This window comes from Rhinopithecus bieti, unplaced genomic scaffold, assembly GCF_001698545.2.
Source record: "Rhinopithecus bieti isolate Rb0 unplaced genomic scaffold, ASM169854v2 scaffold_68244, whole genome shotgun sequence".
NCBI lineage: Eukaryota > Metazoa > Chordata > Mammalia > Primates > Cercopithecidae > Rhinopithecus > Rhinopithecus bieti.
In genome coordinates, this window is record NW_016825829.1 from 163319 (window position 1) to 177466 (window position 14148).

Here is a 14148-nt window from a genome sequence, read left to right on the forward strand (position 1 = left end):
TCCGCCCACCCTTGGAGGCCTCTTCAGATCGTTCTTGCCAGATGAGCTCCCCTTGTCCCTCCTCTGAGCCCAAAGGGGCCCAGCTGCCGTCTGTCTCCCTCCTTCCTCTTGTTTCCCGCGCTACCTCCAGGGCACTTCCCAACTCGCTGGCCAAAAGCCCCCAACGAGCGGACTACGCTAACTTTGGTTCTGGATTTCCTAGAGTGTAGTGAGTTGGAGAAAAGCGCGCGAAGCCCTGCCTTGCAGCAGGCGCGAGAGCAGGCTCTCTGGACGCGCGCTGGAGCGGGGCTCCGGGACGTGGGGGGACGCCTGCGCGGCCCTGCGTTCCCAGGACAACCTGGCCTGCGCTCACCCGCGGCCAGGCGCTCCGCGGAGGGCAGAAGCGGGCTGGGCCAGGCTCCTCAGCGCCAGGCCGGGCCCGCAGTCCTAACCCAGCTACGGCACCTGGCACGCAAGAGTCGGCGTCAGTGCGCGTGAAGCCGGAGCATTATCAGGCTCAGCCAGACAGCCTGGTTCCTGGGCTTTCCGCTCTTTTTGCGGGGCAGAGGGGGAAAGAGGCCTCGAGTAGTTCGGACTCCCGGCTCCGGGCTCTGAGTGAGGCCTGGTCTCTGCTCCAGCCCGGCCACCCTCATTCTCCAATGGTATCCCCAGCCCTGGTCAGCAGCCTCTGTCCGCGGCGTGGTTGCCTGGGAAACGCATGCGCCTGCGCAGGGCTTCCTGGGCTCTGGAGTCCGCCGGCGGCCTCGCCGCGGCCGACCGCGCACGGAGCAACTACAATTCCCAGGAGACTGCGCGGTGGGCGGGGAGGGGGTAGTGGGCGGGGCATCGACTGGCTGGGTCTCTCCGCGCAGCGCCAGTCGCAGAGAAAGATGGCGTCGCGGAGGCTAGGGTCGTTTCTGCGCGGGCTCCCGGCGCTGGTGCTGCTGCTGCTGGTCTTGGTTGGGCCCTGGCCCGCGGCGAGCCACGGAGGCAAGTACTCGCGGGAGAAGAACCAGCCCGAGCCGCCCCCGAAACGCGAGTCCGGGGAGGAGTTCCGCATGGAGAAGCTGAACCAGCTGTGGGAGAAGGCTCAGCGGGTGAGCGCGACCCGGGGGCGGCGGCCGTGGTTGGGGCAGTGGAGCGGGGCCCGGGGTCGGAGGCGAGGGGGTCACAGCCGGGGCACCTGTGCCCCACGCGCCCTGTACTTGGCACAGCCTCCCCCAAGTGTCAAGTGGGGCGCCCCGACCCCTTCTGCAGCAGGAAAGGTACCCGTGCCGGCGGCGACGCCATGTGGAGCAGGTTGCGGCCGGCACCCCGAGGGTCAGTGTCGCCCTCCCCACCCTGGGCGGCCTGCTGACCGGAGCGTAGGGGCAGAACCAGGCTAGATCACAGGTCTCCTGCCTCCCGAGCCTTTGCCGCTTCCCTCAACCTTATCTCCCTATGTGGGGAAACAAGAAAAATCTTGTTTCCCCACATAGGGAGATAATGTTGGGTAGACAGACGTGTCCAGGGAGAGAAGGAATCCCAGGAGCAAGCCCGTGCTTGTTCATTTGAGCGAGAAATGAGGAGGTGAGGAGATGGGATCGGTTTAGAGCACATAAAACGCGACCTTAGGAATGCTGAAAGTCAGTCTTAACAGGGCGCTTACCTGACCACCTTCATTTGAGAGATGAAGGTACGGAGGCCCGAGGGGAAAGGGCACCCCCAAGGTGGCTCGGCCAGTGGGGCCCCCTGGGACAACAGCTTCCTAATTGGCGCGTGACCCTAGGCCAGCTGCTCTCTTCGTGAAGATACGGTTGCTTCATTTGTTAGGTGTTCCTGAAATGGGTGTTTTCGAACCATGCCCACCATCTGGGCGTCAGTATCTCACCTCAAATGCAGGAGTCAGATTAGATCTCTGTCTCAGTATTCCAGTTCTAAGCATTCCTGAGTCTTTGAGAGGAAAAGTAAATGATTTGTAGAATAAGAAAGAACTTTTGGAATGAAAAGGGAGGAAAGAAACAGATGGGGGAGGGACAGACGGTTATAAGACTGCTTGGGGATGGGGATTGACGCCTGGGCATCAGCTCCACAGGCCCTTTCTGAGCTGCTCCTGGGACCAGCAGTCAAGCCCCACGCGTAATGTTCAGCCTGCGGAGGTGGGAGAATGCTCTGGGCTGGAGCGGCAGGGCGGCTTCTTGGAGGAAGGGATTCTGGAGGAGCTGGGGATGGGGCTGGGTTTGGATGTGATGATGGCCTCCCAGCAGCAGGGAACAGGTGTGACCAGGAGCAGCTGGGGTGCAGCGCTGCCTCCCCGTGCCCGCTGCACTGGGCATCTGTTGAGTGGGTGGAGTCCCCCCTCCCCATGAGGAATGGGGAGCCCTAAAGAGACTCCCTGACCCCCTGACCGATTGGAGGTGGCGCAAAGGAAGTGTACTGGGGCCCAGGAACCCCAGCGGCTCCCTTTGCTTTTGGGTGCTGGCCCAAGTCTTCCACCTGCCCTGTAGGGCCGCCCTGGTGCACCCCACCTTACCTGCAGCCACCTCCAGCTGGTCCTCGGTGTTTGTCAGCCCAGGGCGCCTGCAGTGATACGCCTGCCCTCGGGCTGCCCATGCACCGTCCCTGTGCCCCTAGCCCCCCGGTGCTGGGTGCTCGCCTGACTGGTTTCAGTTTTGGGTCTGGTCTTGTCTCCTGAACCTCCCCTGAGGTTCACTGGGCACCGTGGTAGGGCAAGCTGCTCACCTCCACTTTGGACTGAGCCTTGGACTAGATGGTCTTTCTGGTCCCTTTAAGTCCTGAAGTTCTAGTTGCGTGAACAAGTCTTTTTTGCTGAACACAATGTGAAGTTCTTTGAGGGTGAGGGTGTTTTGGGGGGATTTTGTGTGTCTTCCCCCCTTGCAGAGAGCCTGGTCCTCTGGCAGGCAGGCCTGCAGAGCCCGTTCATCTTGATTTTCCTTCCAGGTAATGGAAGCTTGGAGGGCGGCGGTGCTGCGAGGGTATTGTATCCCGGAGCCAAGCGTGCAGGCGTCAGACCCGTCCTGGTCTTTTTGAGGTTATCAGTGGCGGTGACGCATGGCGGGTGGTCTTCATGCTGTGGCTCTTGCTGCTGAGCGTGCTAGGGCCTAGGGTGGTCAGGAGGCAGGAGGAGCCACAGTCAGTTTGAACGTAGGGGCAGAGAATTGTTTGTGCAAACAGTCACTCCAGTTGGCTTCTTACCCCACCTGACTTGCCACTCTAGGTGGGTATCAGACAGAGACGGGGTCTTGAGTCGCCACCTGGAAGATAACTGAGGCGAGGGCTGCTTTTTCAGAGAAGCACGTCCCGCCTGGCTCTGCAGCCGCTGCTCTCAGCCTCCTGTGACCTGCGCTCAGCAGCCAGGACGGTCTTGTCCTTTCTTTGATTTGCTTCATGAAAACATCGCATCCCTGTTTTCTGCATGTAAAGCTGTGTCCTGGCATATAGGATTGCTTAATGTGTCAGTAGGCGTAGGGTAAAGGGAGCGTCTCAGGAAACCTTTGCCTTTGATGGGCTTGGGCTGTGAGACCTGCCCTGAGGCACAGATAGGGGTGGGTGCCTCCAAGAAGACGCCGAGACCCGCTTTCATCCGGTGAGACCCGGCCAGGAGGTTGCTGCTTCATCCTCTCCAGCGCCCGTGAACTCTCCCGGTTCCTCTTTCACAGGCGGGCTCCGCTGTGTTGCAAGACTCCTAAGCAGAGGCTGTCCCTGGAGCTTTGGCGGTCGGAGTCGGAGGGCGTGCAGAGCCCTTGTGCTTGCAGATGCCTTTGGGGGATTCTGCCTCTTCGGAGCTCTGTGTGTTGTGTTGATGCTGAGGAGTAAACTCCAGGGTCCGCATGGTCCAGCTGCGGTGCGCTCAGGGACACACTCGTGTACCTCTTGGCCTGGGCTGCATGGTGCTGTGAGCTTGGAGTCTTTGGCCATACGTAGGTCCTTAGTTGTTTTTTTTTTTTTTTTTTTTTTTTTTTTTTTTTTTTTTTGACAGAGTCTTGCTCTGTCGCCCAGGCTGGGGTGCAGTGGCGCAATCTCAGCTCACTGCAACCTCCACCTCCCAGGTTCAAGCCATTCTCGTGCCTCCGCCTCCTGAGTAGCTGGGATTACAGGCATGTGCCACCATGCCTGGCTAATTTTTATATTTTTAGTAGAGATGGGGTTTCACCATGTTGGCCAGGCTGGTCTCGAACTCCTGGGCTCAAGTGATCCTCCCGCTTCTGCCTCCTAAAGTGCTGGGATTACAGGCGTGATCCCAGGAGTCACCGCACCCGGGCAGTCCTTAGTTCTGGCGTGAATGGTGACTGCGATGAGAGTGTGTGAAGAATCTTGTTCACAGAGGTCTGATGAGTGGAAACTGAGGTCTGCAGAGAGGAGTCCTCAGAGCCCCACCCCATCTCTCAAGCGTCCTCCCTGGCTTGAGAAGGGCCTCTGAGGATGGGCCAGCTGGCGGCCTCCACGGGCACCTAGGACTCACCAGACCAATGCATGACCTCACAGCAGCTCAAGGCGGGTACGGTTGTCCACGGAGCTCAGGTGAAGGAGCTGGGACACGATGGCTAGGCCTGGACAGTGCCCTGCCACCTGCCGTGGTGAGACAGGTGCAGCATGCCAGGAAGCCTTGGTCGCCTGCTCCTCAGGGTGGGTGCCTTTCAGTCTGGTGTGGGCACTCAGGTGAACGCTGGGAGGATGGCACATGCCTTCTGAAGAGGTGGTCCATTGATGGTCCTGGTTGCATTGGAACCTGCCCAGCCTGAACTGTGCTATATGTGCAGATTGACACCAGTGGCTTAGTTGTGAACCCTGGCCTGGGTTTCCTGGGGCATCAAATAGCAGTAGCAGGTTGCTGGAAAGTTCCGGAATGCTCTGCTGGCACGCAGGTTGTGCTGTGTGGGGGAGGGCCGCTGCTGAGGTCCCGAGCAGTGCTGGGCCCTTGGGTCTGGTCAGGAGGACCTGGTCGGCTCTGCTTGTGTCTGAGGACACAGGACCAGTGTCATTTGTTCAGCTGAGCTGGCTTTCTTCCCTGCATGCGTTCCCTGGTTGTTGATGATTTGCCTCACTGCTTCATGTTTGACAGGTTGTTTTCTGCATTTGGTTTCCACAAGGTAGTTCTAACTTGATGCATTAACATTTAACTTGAGAGAGGTGAAGGAATCCAGACGTGGGGTCTGGGGCTCTGCACATGACCTGCTGGTCTTCCTCTGCACAGAGCCGGGGCTGCTTTCTGTGGCGGTCACCAGGCTGGCCCCTTCTGCGCTGAGCACTGGCAGCCGCATATTAAGGGAAAGGGAGCTGGCTTTTGGGAGACATGCGGTGTGAAATTTAGACCCCCTGTTGCCTGAGAGTTGGGGAATCAGAAGGAGAAAATGACTTTTCCCTGTGGGTTGCAGATTTTACAGCGCACAGAGCACCTGCCCTTGATTCTCTAGCATCCTGGGGAGGCAGACAGGAGTCCAGTGAGGACCGCAGGTTACCGGGATTGGCGCCTGGCTGTGAGCCTGCCAGGATGGGCCCAGGGCTTCAGCAGCCCGGGGTCTTCAGCTCCGCTTTCCAGTGGGCAGCCCACGGGCAGTCATGGGATACCTGCGTCCTCTCCCCTGCAACCAAAGAGGGCAGACCCGGGGCCCGTCAGGGCCAGCACACACTCGAGAGCATGGGCCAGGATTGCCCACCCCAGGGTGCTGCTTCTGGCTTGGAACATCGCTGTGGGCCTCGCATCTCGGGCCCTCCCGGGCAGTGCAGCGCGGTAGGTAAGATGCCTACGGGGTAGCAGCAGCCACGGGTAAGCAGAGATAAAAGCAGACCCGTTTCTCCAGAAGTTTGGGTCACAAACAAGATAGGCAGGTGTGGGCTCCCCCTCCTCCTGAGGCGCAGACTGCCCCTTCTCAGAGTTCAGCATCACTCAGGTGCCTCTTTGTCCCGGGTCCTCCTGCTGGGGACGCTCAGATCAGACTTCAGGCCTCCTAGGGCCTTCCAGTGGACACTGCAGACGAATGTCCGGGGCACAGAGGGGCATGGGGTGGAGCTCTGGGGAGAAGGGACTGGGTGAATGGGGCTGGCTGGGGAAGAGGCACGCAGGTAGGGGTGTGTCGGAGGCCGCCAGGGAAAGGGTTTTCAGGTCGGGACAATCCTGGAAAGCAGCCCCTGTAGAGAAGGGGTCGCAGAGCATCTACCAGGAGGGCCCAGACAAAAGACTGCCTGGGACCACCGACCAAGGGTTAGAGAACCTTCTAGAGAATTAGAAGCTTTTCTCTGCCCTAGGCCCTGCCATTCATTTTGTGCCTACTGTTTGCTCTCTTTTTACCACTGGGGGACTTGGCTCAGTGGTCTGGATTTGTCTCTAAGTAAATTTTAAACTCCTGGAGGGTGGGGCCTGTGTGGCTAGGGCAGCCGCGGAGTCAGGCTGGGCTTCTGAGAGGAGAGAGGGTGGAGCTGACAGTCCCAGCACCCAGCTGGCAACAGGGCCTGTGGTTAGGGGTCTCCTTCCTCCTAGGCCCAACACAGACTGAGCTGCAGGGAGCAGGATGGGCTCAGTCTAGATACGGGCAGAGCGAGGCGAGGAGGTTCCAGAGTGTGGGGTGTGCCAAACACCCATAATTGGCTTCATGCGAGTCTTGAAAGAAACGTGTGCCCCTGTGCAGTGCAGGCCTGAGGGCCGGGCCTCCTGAGGCTTCGGGCTGCAAGGTGGTGTGGGCTGCAGGACACTGGGAAGGCAGCCGGCTCATGACACTTCCTGGGGATGTTCACTGTTTTGTGTAAACTTTGTTGAACACACATACTTTGGATACTAGCTTGTGTTGTATTTATGTTAGAAAATAGCTAATGAGGTATAGATTAAAGGTTAATATTTCAAACCCCTGAGGGAAAACAGACCGTGTTGAAACACGCATGATCAGAGACAGGCATTGGGTGATGGGCCTCTGGAGCTCAGAAGCCGGAGCTGGGGTTCCCTCCTAGAACCACGGGCAGCTCGTGGGGACCAGCCCCAGGGGAATGTGAGAATGCAGGTGCCCAGGGAAGGGAACCCTCCTGAGAGCTGAGAGGTTTGGGGATCTGCACTGCACAGTGCCGAGCACTTCCTTTGCTGCGGGACTCCACAGAGCCTTTAATGTGCTGGTGTCATGACAGGCATGTGGCCTAGCCTCCCCAGACAGCACCCTGTCTCCGTGAACCCTGATGCCACCTCATGACACGTTCTGGTTCACACAGCTGGGCTACTCTGCTCTGCACAGAAGAGGCTTTTCTTCCCTGAAGGGCTCGCCAGGCCAGCCCTGAGGCCAGCGTTGATAAGAGCTGGCCGGTGGGTTTCGTTCTACTGCTTGCCTTGGCCGCCTGGTATTCTGGCCCAGTCATTCTGACATGGGGACACTCTTGACCTAAATCCTGTCTTTACAACCAAAAAGCAGTGTGCCCAGCGGTCACCTCACTTCCTTCCTTCCTTCACCCAGGGTCCCAGAGCTGGGAGGGAGGGGTGGGATGGAGGAAGCGTGGCCTGCCCTGCGGAGGGGTGTGAGGGTGGGGTGGGGAAGATCCTCAGCCCCAGTGCAGCAGCTCGTTCCAGGGCCCTGCCTGTGTGGTCTATGCCAGCAGGTAAGTGAGAGGGTGACAGATTCCTGCTCCAGAAGGATCTGGGGCTGTGTAAGAACCATCACAGCAAGACAGTTCCGATCATGGAACACTTGAGAGGTGGTGACGAAGGGTCTTTGGGAAATGAAGATGGGGCAAATCTGAGATTACAGTGATTTTTTAAAAAGAACTTCTGGGTGTCTGTGTCCTTGCAGTGGTGTCTGCAGTGGAATGGTAATGCAGTGGTATGTTCTTCCTGCCCTGTTTATCCAGGTGCCTGTTGACTGTCCCCAGGTGCTAGGGTGGGAAGGGTGGGGTGTCTTCTTACAGCCGGCCAGGAATGGGCAGCTGCTGCTGGTGGGCAGCCCCCGATGGACTTGGGGTTTCCAGATCACGTATACAGACGGGCCTAGAGACTGATGTCCGTGCCGTGTTCTTGTCAAAACCTGTGGGGTTTGAATCCTGCTGACGGTGACCCTGACTCCACCTCCTCCTGTTCTCCCAGAACCTCCCGGTGGCCAGCCTCCTCCGAGGTCAGTTTCCAGCTGTGTCCTGGTCCATCCTGCTTGTGGCTCACAGTCCCCTCCCCTTCATTCGCAGCTACATCTTCCTCCCGTGAGGCTGGCCGAGCTCCACGCTGATCTGAAGATACAGGAGAGGGACGAACTTGCCTGGAAGAAACTAAAGCTTGATGGTTTGGACAAAGATGGGGAGAAGGAAGCGAGACTCATACGCAACCTCAATGGTCCGTTTGTTTGTTTCCTAATGCAGGTCGAGTATCCGTCTTCCTAAATGCTTGAGAGTGGCAGTGTTTTGGATGTCGGTTTTTGTTTTTGGATTTGGGAATATTTGCATTATGCTTAATCTGGATATCCAAAATGAGCCTTTCCCCTGAGCATCCCGAGTGCCCAGAAAGCTTAGGATTTGGGTTGGGGGGCTCACCCTCGTGAGGGAGGTGGCCACTGGCCTTAGTGGTTGCGGGGAGGCTCACCCTCATGAGGATGGTGGTCGCTCGCCTCAGTGCTGTGGGCTACGCCTCTGACTCCTTGGCTCTTGGCCAAACGTCCCATTGGGTGCACCCTACGGGGAGCTCCTCTGAGCGCAGATGTGCCCTTGGCCATGGTCTCTGCTCCTTTGCTGTCACAAGTGCCATTGGCACACCGGAGGGAAGACCAGGGCAGGGGCACTGGGCGCAGGAAGGGGCCAGAGGACAGCAGGAGGCTCTGTCTCCCAGAGGAGGAAGGAGGTCTGCCCTGGCATCTTGAAGTTTGGGGACATATTCCAGATGTTGTCAGAATAGCTTTCTAAGAGTCAGAACGGACACTTAGTTGTGATGCAGTTAGTGAGCCCCTTGTCCCTGTAGTGTTCAAGAAGAAGCAGGACAGTCGCCTGCTTGGTACCAGCATACAGAAGGCAGGTATGTCCTCGGAGCCAGGAGGGTTTTAAATGACAGAGTTGCGACTGTTCCTTTTGGACCCCTCTCCTCCGCCATTCTCCTTCACCACAGGCCCGTCGGCAGGGCACTGGCAGACAGGACGCACACCAGGTGGGCCTGTGGGACTGGGCTTGGGGCTGCTCCAGGGAGTCGCGTGCTTAGCCGCCTGCTGTCAGCTACGTACAGCAGCCACAGGAGCTGTTGCGCCTCAACCCAACTGCTGCCCCTGGGCCTGACCCCAAGACACCCTTTTCCCAGTCCCCTCCCTGGCTGCTCCCTGTGTGACCTGGACCCCCCCACCTCCATTTCCTCCTCCTGTCTCACGGGACAGTGGTTGTGAACCAAGTGGGACACTCCACTGAGGGTGGGTGGCTGCCATCACACTGAGGGTAGCCCCAGAGCCCTGGCCGTGTCTGGAGCCTGCTGTAGCCCTGCTTTCCCACGCACTGGTGGCCCCAGGCATTGCAGCGCCCGGGTTGTCTCTGGTAAGGAGGGGAGGTGTCTATGGAGTTCCTTCGTTAGGCCTGATGCTCTAACACCTACTCCTCAAAACTCTGTCATCCCGTTTGACAGGCTCAGAGAGGGTAATTTGTCTGGAGTTGCAGAGCCAAGTAGTGCAGCAAAGATTTGGAGCCAGGGTTTTCTGACTCCTGAGCAGGTGGTCTGTTCCCAGCCACCCCTCTTCTCCCATCAGCAGACATCAGCAGACGTGTCATGTGACTGCGCCTGGGTTAAAGGCAGAGGGCTGGCTTCATTTTTGCTGGTTTATGCCACCATGTTTGAGAGTCTAGGTGGGATATAATCCCAGACATGGCGGCAGGGACTGCCTGGGGAACAGAGACATGGCTGAAACAATTCAGGATGGTTGCATCCCCACCAGTGTGTCTAGAGGGCCATTCCCAAGGGCCGGAAAAGAGCCTGTCCTGGAGGTGCCTCGCAGGGAGAAAGGACTGGCTATGCAGCAGGGCAGCATTCAGGGCCTGGAGGAGATGGAGGAGCTTGCAGGGGGCACAGAAGTGGGCTAAGGACCTGCTCCCTCCTGCGGGCCAGCCAGTGTCCTTGCAGGGTGTCCAGGTCTGTGGCCCAAGTGGAGCTGTCTTGTTTTCTGCCATTGCCGAGTGACCTGGCAGAAGACTTAGTGGGACTCTAGGAGCCGGTGTCCCAGAAGCAGACCGTGCCCACACTCAGGAGAGAGGCTCGTCCTGGCCAGCTGCCCGCCATCTTCTGGGTGTGGCCCCTGAATCCCCAAGGTCCCCCTTGCCATTATCAAGGCTGATACCACACCTGGGGGACCAGCCATAGCCACCAGGTGTGCCTGGGCAGCACACCTTGTAGGCTTGCCCTTGGCATTGCCCATGCTGAGGTCCGCCCTGAGACAGGCCACGCTCTGCTCTGCTCTGCTCTGGGGTTCACGGCTGTCCTCACCCGCACCGTGCCCCCAGGGCCACTTCACTCCCCAGGCACGGAGTGTGGGGCGGCGTCTGTCCTCCACACACCGGGAGTGTGGGGCCATGTTTGTCCTCCCCAGGAGCTCCAAGGGCTGGATGCTCCTGAGGCCCCTCCAGCTTCAGTGTTCTGTGACTCCATTCCATGCAGAACCCAGCACCTCCAGAATCCAGAACTTTCCATAGTCCCTGCTGCTGATCACAGCCTTGGGCACTCTGCCTTTTGGTGGGGTCTGACCAGCCACTTTGGGCTCTGGCTGAGAGCTTTTGGCTCCAACTAGGAAGGCGTGGGCCAGGCTAGCCTCAGAGCCCCAGGACGTGGCCCACTCTCGCTGTCTTCCTCTCAGGCTCGGGGTACATAGCCCGGGGGTGTGACCTCAGCGCTACTGAGCGGTGGCTGGACTCGGGGGGCTGGGCAGTACGGCCTTCACAGGCAGGCCCAGCACCAGCTTCTAAGGCCAGGAGACATCCAGGCCACTTTTTAAAAAATGTTGTGTATTTATGTATGTATTTATTTCATTTATTTTTTCTTCCCCCACAGCCAGTATTATTTATTGAATTGTTTGTTTATTTTAAAAGACGGGGTCTCACTTTGCTGCCCCGGCCGGTCTTGAACTCCTGGGTTCAGATGGCCCTCCTGCCTTGGCCCCGCAAAGTGCTGGGATCACAGGCATGAGCCACCACACCCAGCCTAAAATAGTTACTTCACGTATAAATTCCCTGCCATGGAAGACAGGCCCAGCATGTTGGGCTTTGACGCGTGCATCTGCAGGACCGTGCCCAGCACTAGCAGCTCTTGACTGCTGCCAGGGGAGATGGCTTTCCTCAGGGACAAGACCACAGGCCGGTTTTTCATGCTTAGAGGATAGAACACAAGGAGCACATGCTGTGCGTGGCCTTGAGACCCCCATGACCCAGGCTTCTGGACGGAATGAGACAGGAGGGATCTGAGGCCAGGGTGGTGGTGATGAGAAAGGAGGCCTGAGGCTTCTGGCATGTCCCTGGGGCAGGGACACTCCCCAGGACTGGCAGTGACAGAGGACGGACCTTTGGGAGAGGTGTGGGGGTGGGACCTGCTGAGCCCGGGGCATGTAGAGGCCCCGCTGGGAGTGATTCTGTACAGTAGGGTCACGGGTGAAGGCCCAGAGGAGGCGCTGGGGTCCAGGAGTCACCACCTGGGTGAAGAGGTCCTCGGAGTGAGGGGAAGTGTGAGGCGAAGGGAGGCTCCATGCCCAGCGTCTTGGGAGAGGCCCACATGGGGCCCTCAGCCCGGAGGGGAAGGCAGGACCCCATTCTGTGGGAGGCGGGGGCCCTGGGATAATTCCCCGGTCCCCAGGAAAGGGCGGCAGGCAAGCCCACCACCAGCTAAGGAGGCAGGCGGGTTTGTATTGGCCCCAGATTCCAGGAGACCTAGTAGAGGGCCTGTGGCACAGCGCCACAGCGCAGGGCTTGGAAGTGGGCACTGGGGCCTCGGGAGAGCCACTGCCTGTGGAGGCCAAGACCAGCCCCGGGCTCTGCTCTTATGTCCCAGGTGCCAGACTCGTCCACAGTTGAGTCCTGTCAGCACCAGGGCCTGCTTTGAGCGCCTGCGTTCATATCGTGTTTGTGGCAGTGTGTGGTGACAGACACAGCCCACAGATGCTGAGTACCCCTTGGGGAAGTGGGGCTGGGGGAACACTGTGTGGGCAGATCCTAGAGGGCTCCCGGAGTGACTGGGCCACAGCACACTGCAGACTCATTACTCCTCCTGTCTGCTACCGTAACTTTTTGTTAGAAGCTGCTGACACTGACGTTTCTCCTTTAGAAACTGTTTTTCCTTCCAATAAAAGAAGATGTGGGCTGTTAGGAAGCCCCATCACCCTGCACATTCTGCAGGTGGCCTCTGCCCTGTGGGCCTTAGAGTTTTTGCCGTATGGCAACAGGTGAGGCTGCAAATTTTGTTTTTGAAAATCTGTGCAACTGGTTTACAAAGATGGGCCAATCGGTTACCACTCTTACAGCCCAGCCCACCAGCCACTTCCGACAGCTGCGTCTCAAGGGGACACAGCTTGATGGAGGACTCCAGCCAGTGTGTCCCTGGTAGGAAAGAGGGAGGTCCTGGGGGCGTCCTGTGAGTCGCTGGACCCATTTCTAAGCGCTGGAAGACCACAGCCCCCACGCTTGTGTACATTCTTGTTCTTGCCATATCTCCAGTGGTCATCCAGGGAACTGGTGAAAGGAAACTCTTGGAAAATGAGAGGCAAATCTGTCTCACCGACTGTGACAACCCAGATATGTTAGCTGTTGACTGTTTTTCACAGGAAACCATATCAAATAGAACCTCCCCTCTCTCCTAGTTATCTTGGCCAAGTATGGTCTGGACGGGAAGAAGGACGCTCGGCAGGTGACCAGCAACTCCCTTAGTGGCACCCAGGAAGACGGGCTGGATGATCCCAGGCTGGAAAAGCTGTGGCACAAGGTACTCCTCGACTGTTTCCATATGTACCGTGCAGAATTGGTGCCGTTGTGTTGAGTGTTAAGGTGGGGGCCTGTGAGGGAGTAGTCTCTGCTCTGCGTGGGAGCCGGGGTTTGGTGAAGTCTCAGGAAGACAGTGGCTTCCTAAGGAAACCATTCCACTGTCTTTCTGTGAATATTTTCAGCTTTCCTGTTTAGAAAATTCCTTGCTCTTTGAGTAAAGGAGCACTGTTTGGCCTGCAGCTATCAGAGCTTCAGCTCTGGTCATGTGTGGTTACGGGATCATGACATAGCACAGGCTGAGTTCTTTGCTCTGTGTCCGATTTTTAATTTAGTGAGTGGTGCTCTGAACATGCCTCTGTGATTAGAAGAGTGTGCTCGTGTGTGGGGCTGGGCTCTCACTCTGTGCCTGGGAAGGGTGTGGGGTGTTGGTGCGGTGCCAGGCACTGGGACCCAGCAGGGCTGGTGGGCTGTGGCGGGGTGTTCACCTGCTTCAGCTACCCCATTTCCAGTGGCTGCTGCTCCAGAACAGTTTCTCTGGATTACACTGATTTGGGGCCAACAACTGGACTTCTTGTACCAGCCCAGTCGCAGCTCATTGTCCTTGGCCAGGAAAGATGGAGTCGGTAGAAGGGGCAGAGAGGGAGAGAGGGTCCTACGCGGCCTCCCTGGATGTGTGTGATCCACGTCACCCCGTAGCCGGGAGGCAGGTAGGATGACAATGAACAGGCTGGCAGAGGTCTCCCTAGGAAGATGGCCTTGCTGTCCTTACCACCTACAGCCGGGACAGCCAGGCAAGTCTGGGGTCACTGGGATGCTGCCCTGTTCCCCTCCTTGGGATCTTCCGCTCTCCACCCCAGCCAGCTCAGTAGCCGTCCCCCATTGAGCCTGGACATGTCCAGGAGAAGGGTGGTTGCCTGCCGGCAGCTCTTCTCCGGTTTGTTTTTTGTTTTCCTGCCCTACCCAGCCTAATAGAGGCTCAGGAGGGTCGTGAGGCCAAGAACCGGGCCCGGCACTCACGTAGGCAAGGGCCTGCCTGGCCATGAGGAGTAGTCGGCTGAAGAGCGGCCCCAGCCACACGAGCCCACGGCGGGTTTCACTCCAGGCCTTGTTTCCCTCTTAGGCAAAGACCTCTGGGAAATTCTCCAGCGAAGAACTGGACAAGCTCTGGCGGGAGTTCCTGCATCACAAAGAGAAAGTTCACGAGTACAACGTCCTGCTGGAGACCCTGAGCAGGACCGAAGGTGCCCCCTGCCCCCACCCCATCCTGCCCCCTGCCCCTCT

At 58.3% G+C, this 14148-nt stretch overlaps 1 protein-coding gene across 1 annotated transcript in view; it reads left to right on the top strand.

Moving 5' to 3' along the window:
- Positions 1-729: 729 nt before the first annotated feature.
- The window catches only part of LRPAP1 (LDL receptor related protein associated protein 1), a 19702-nt gene continuing 6283 nt past the window's right edge, over positions 730-14148 (top strand). Inside the window, exons 1-4 of the mRNA XM_017863147.1 lie at positions 730-1076; positions 8131-8275; positions 12747-12868; positions 13988-14108. Of these exons, the coding sequence (XP_017718636.1) occupies positions 870-1076; positions 8131-8275; positions 12747-12868; positions 13988-14108 (595 nt within the window). The 5' untranslated portion in view covers positions 730-869. The remainder of the gene's footprint in view (positions 1077-8130; positions 8276-12746; positions 12869-13987; positions 14109-14148) is intronic.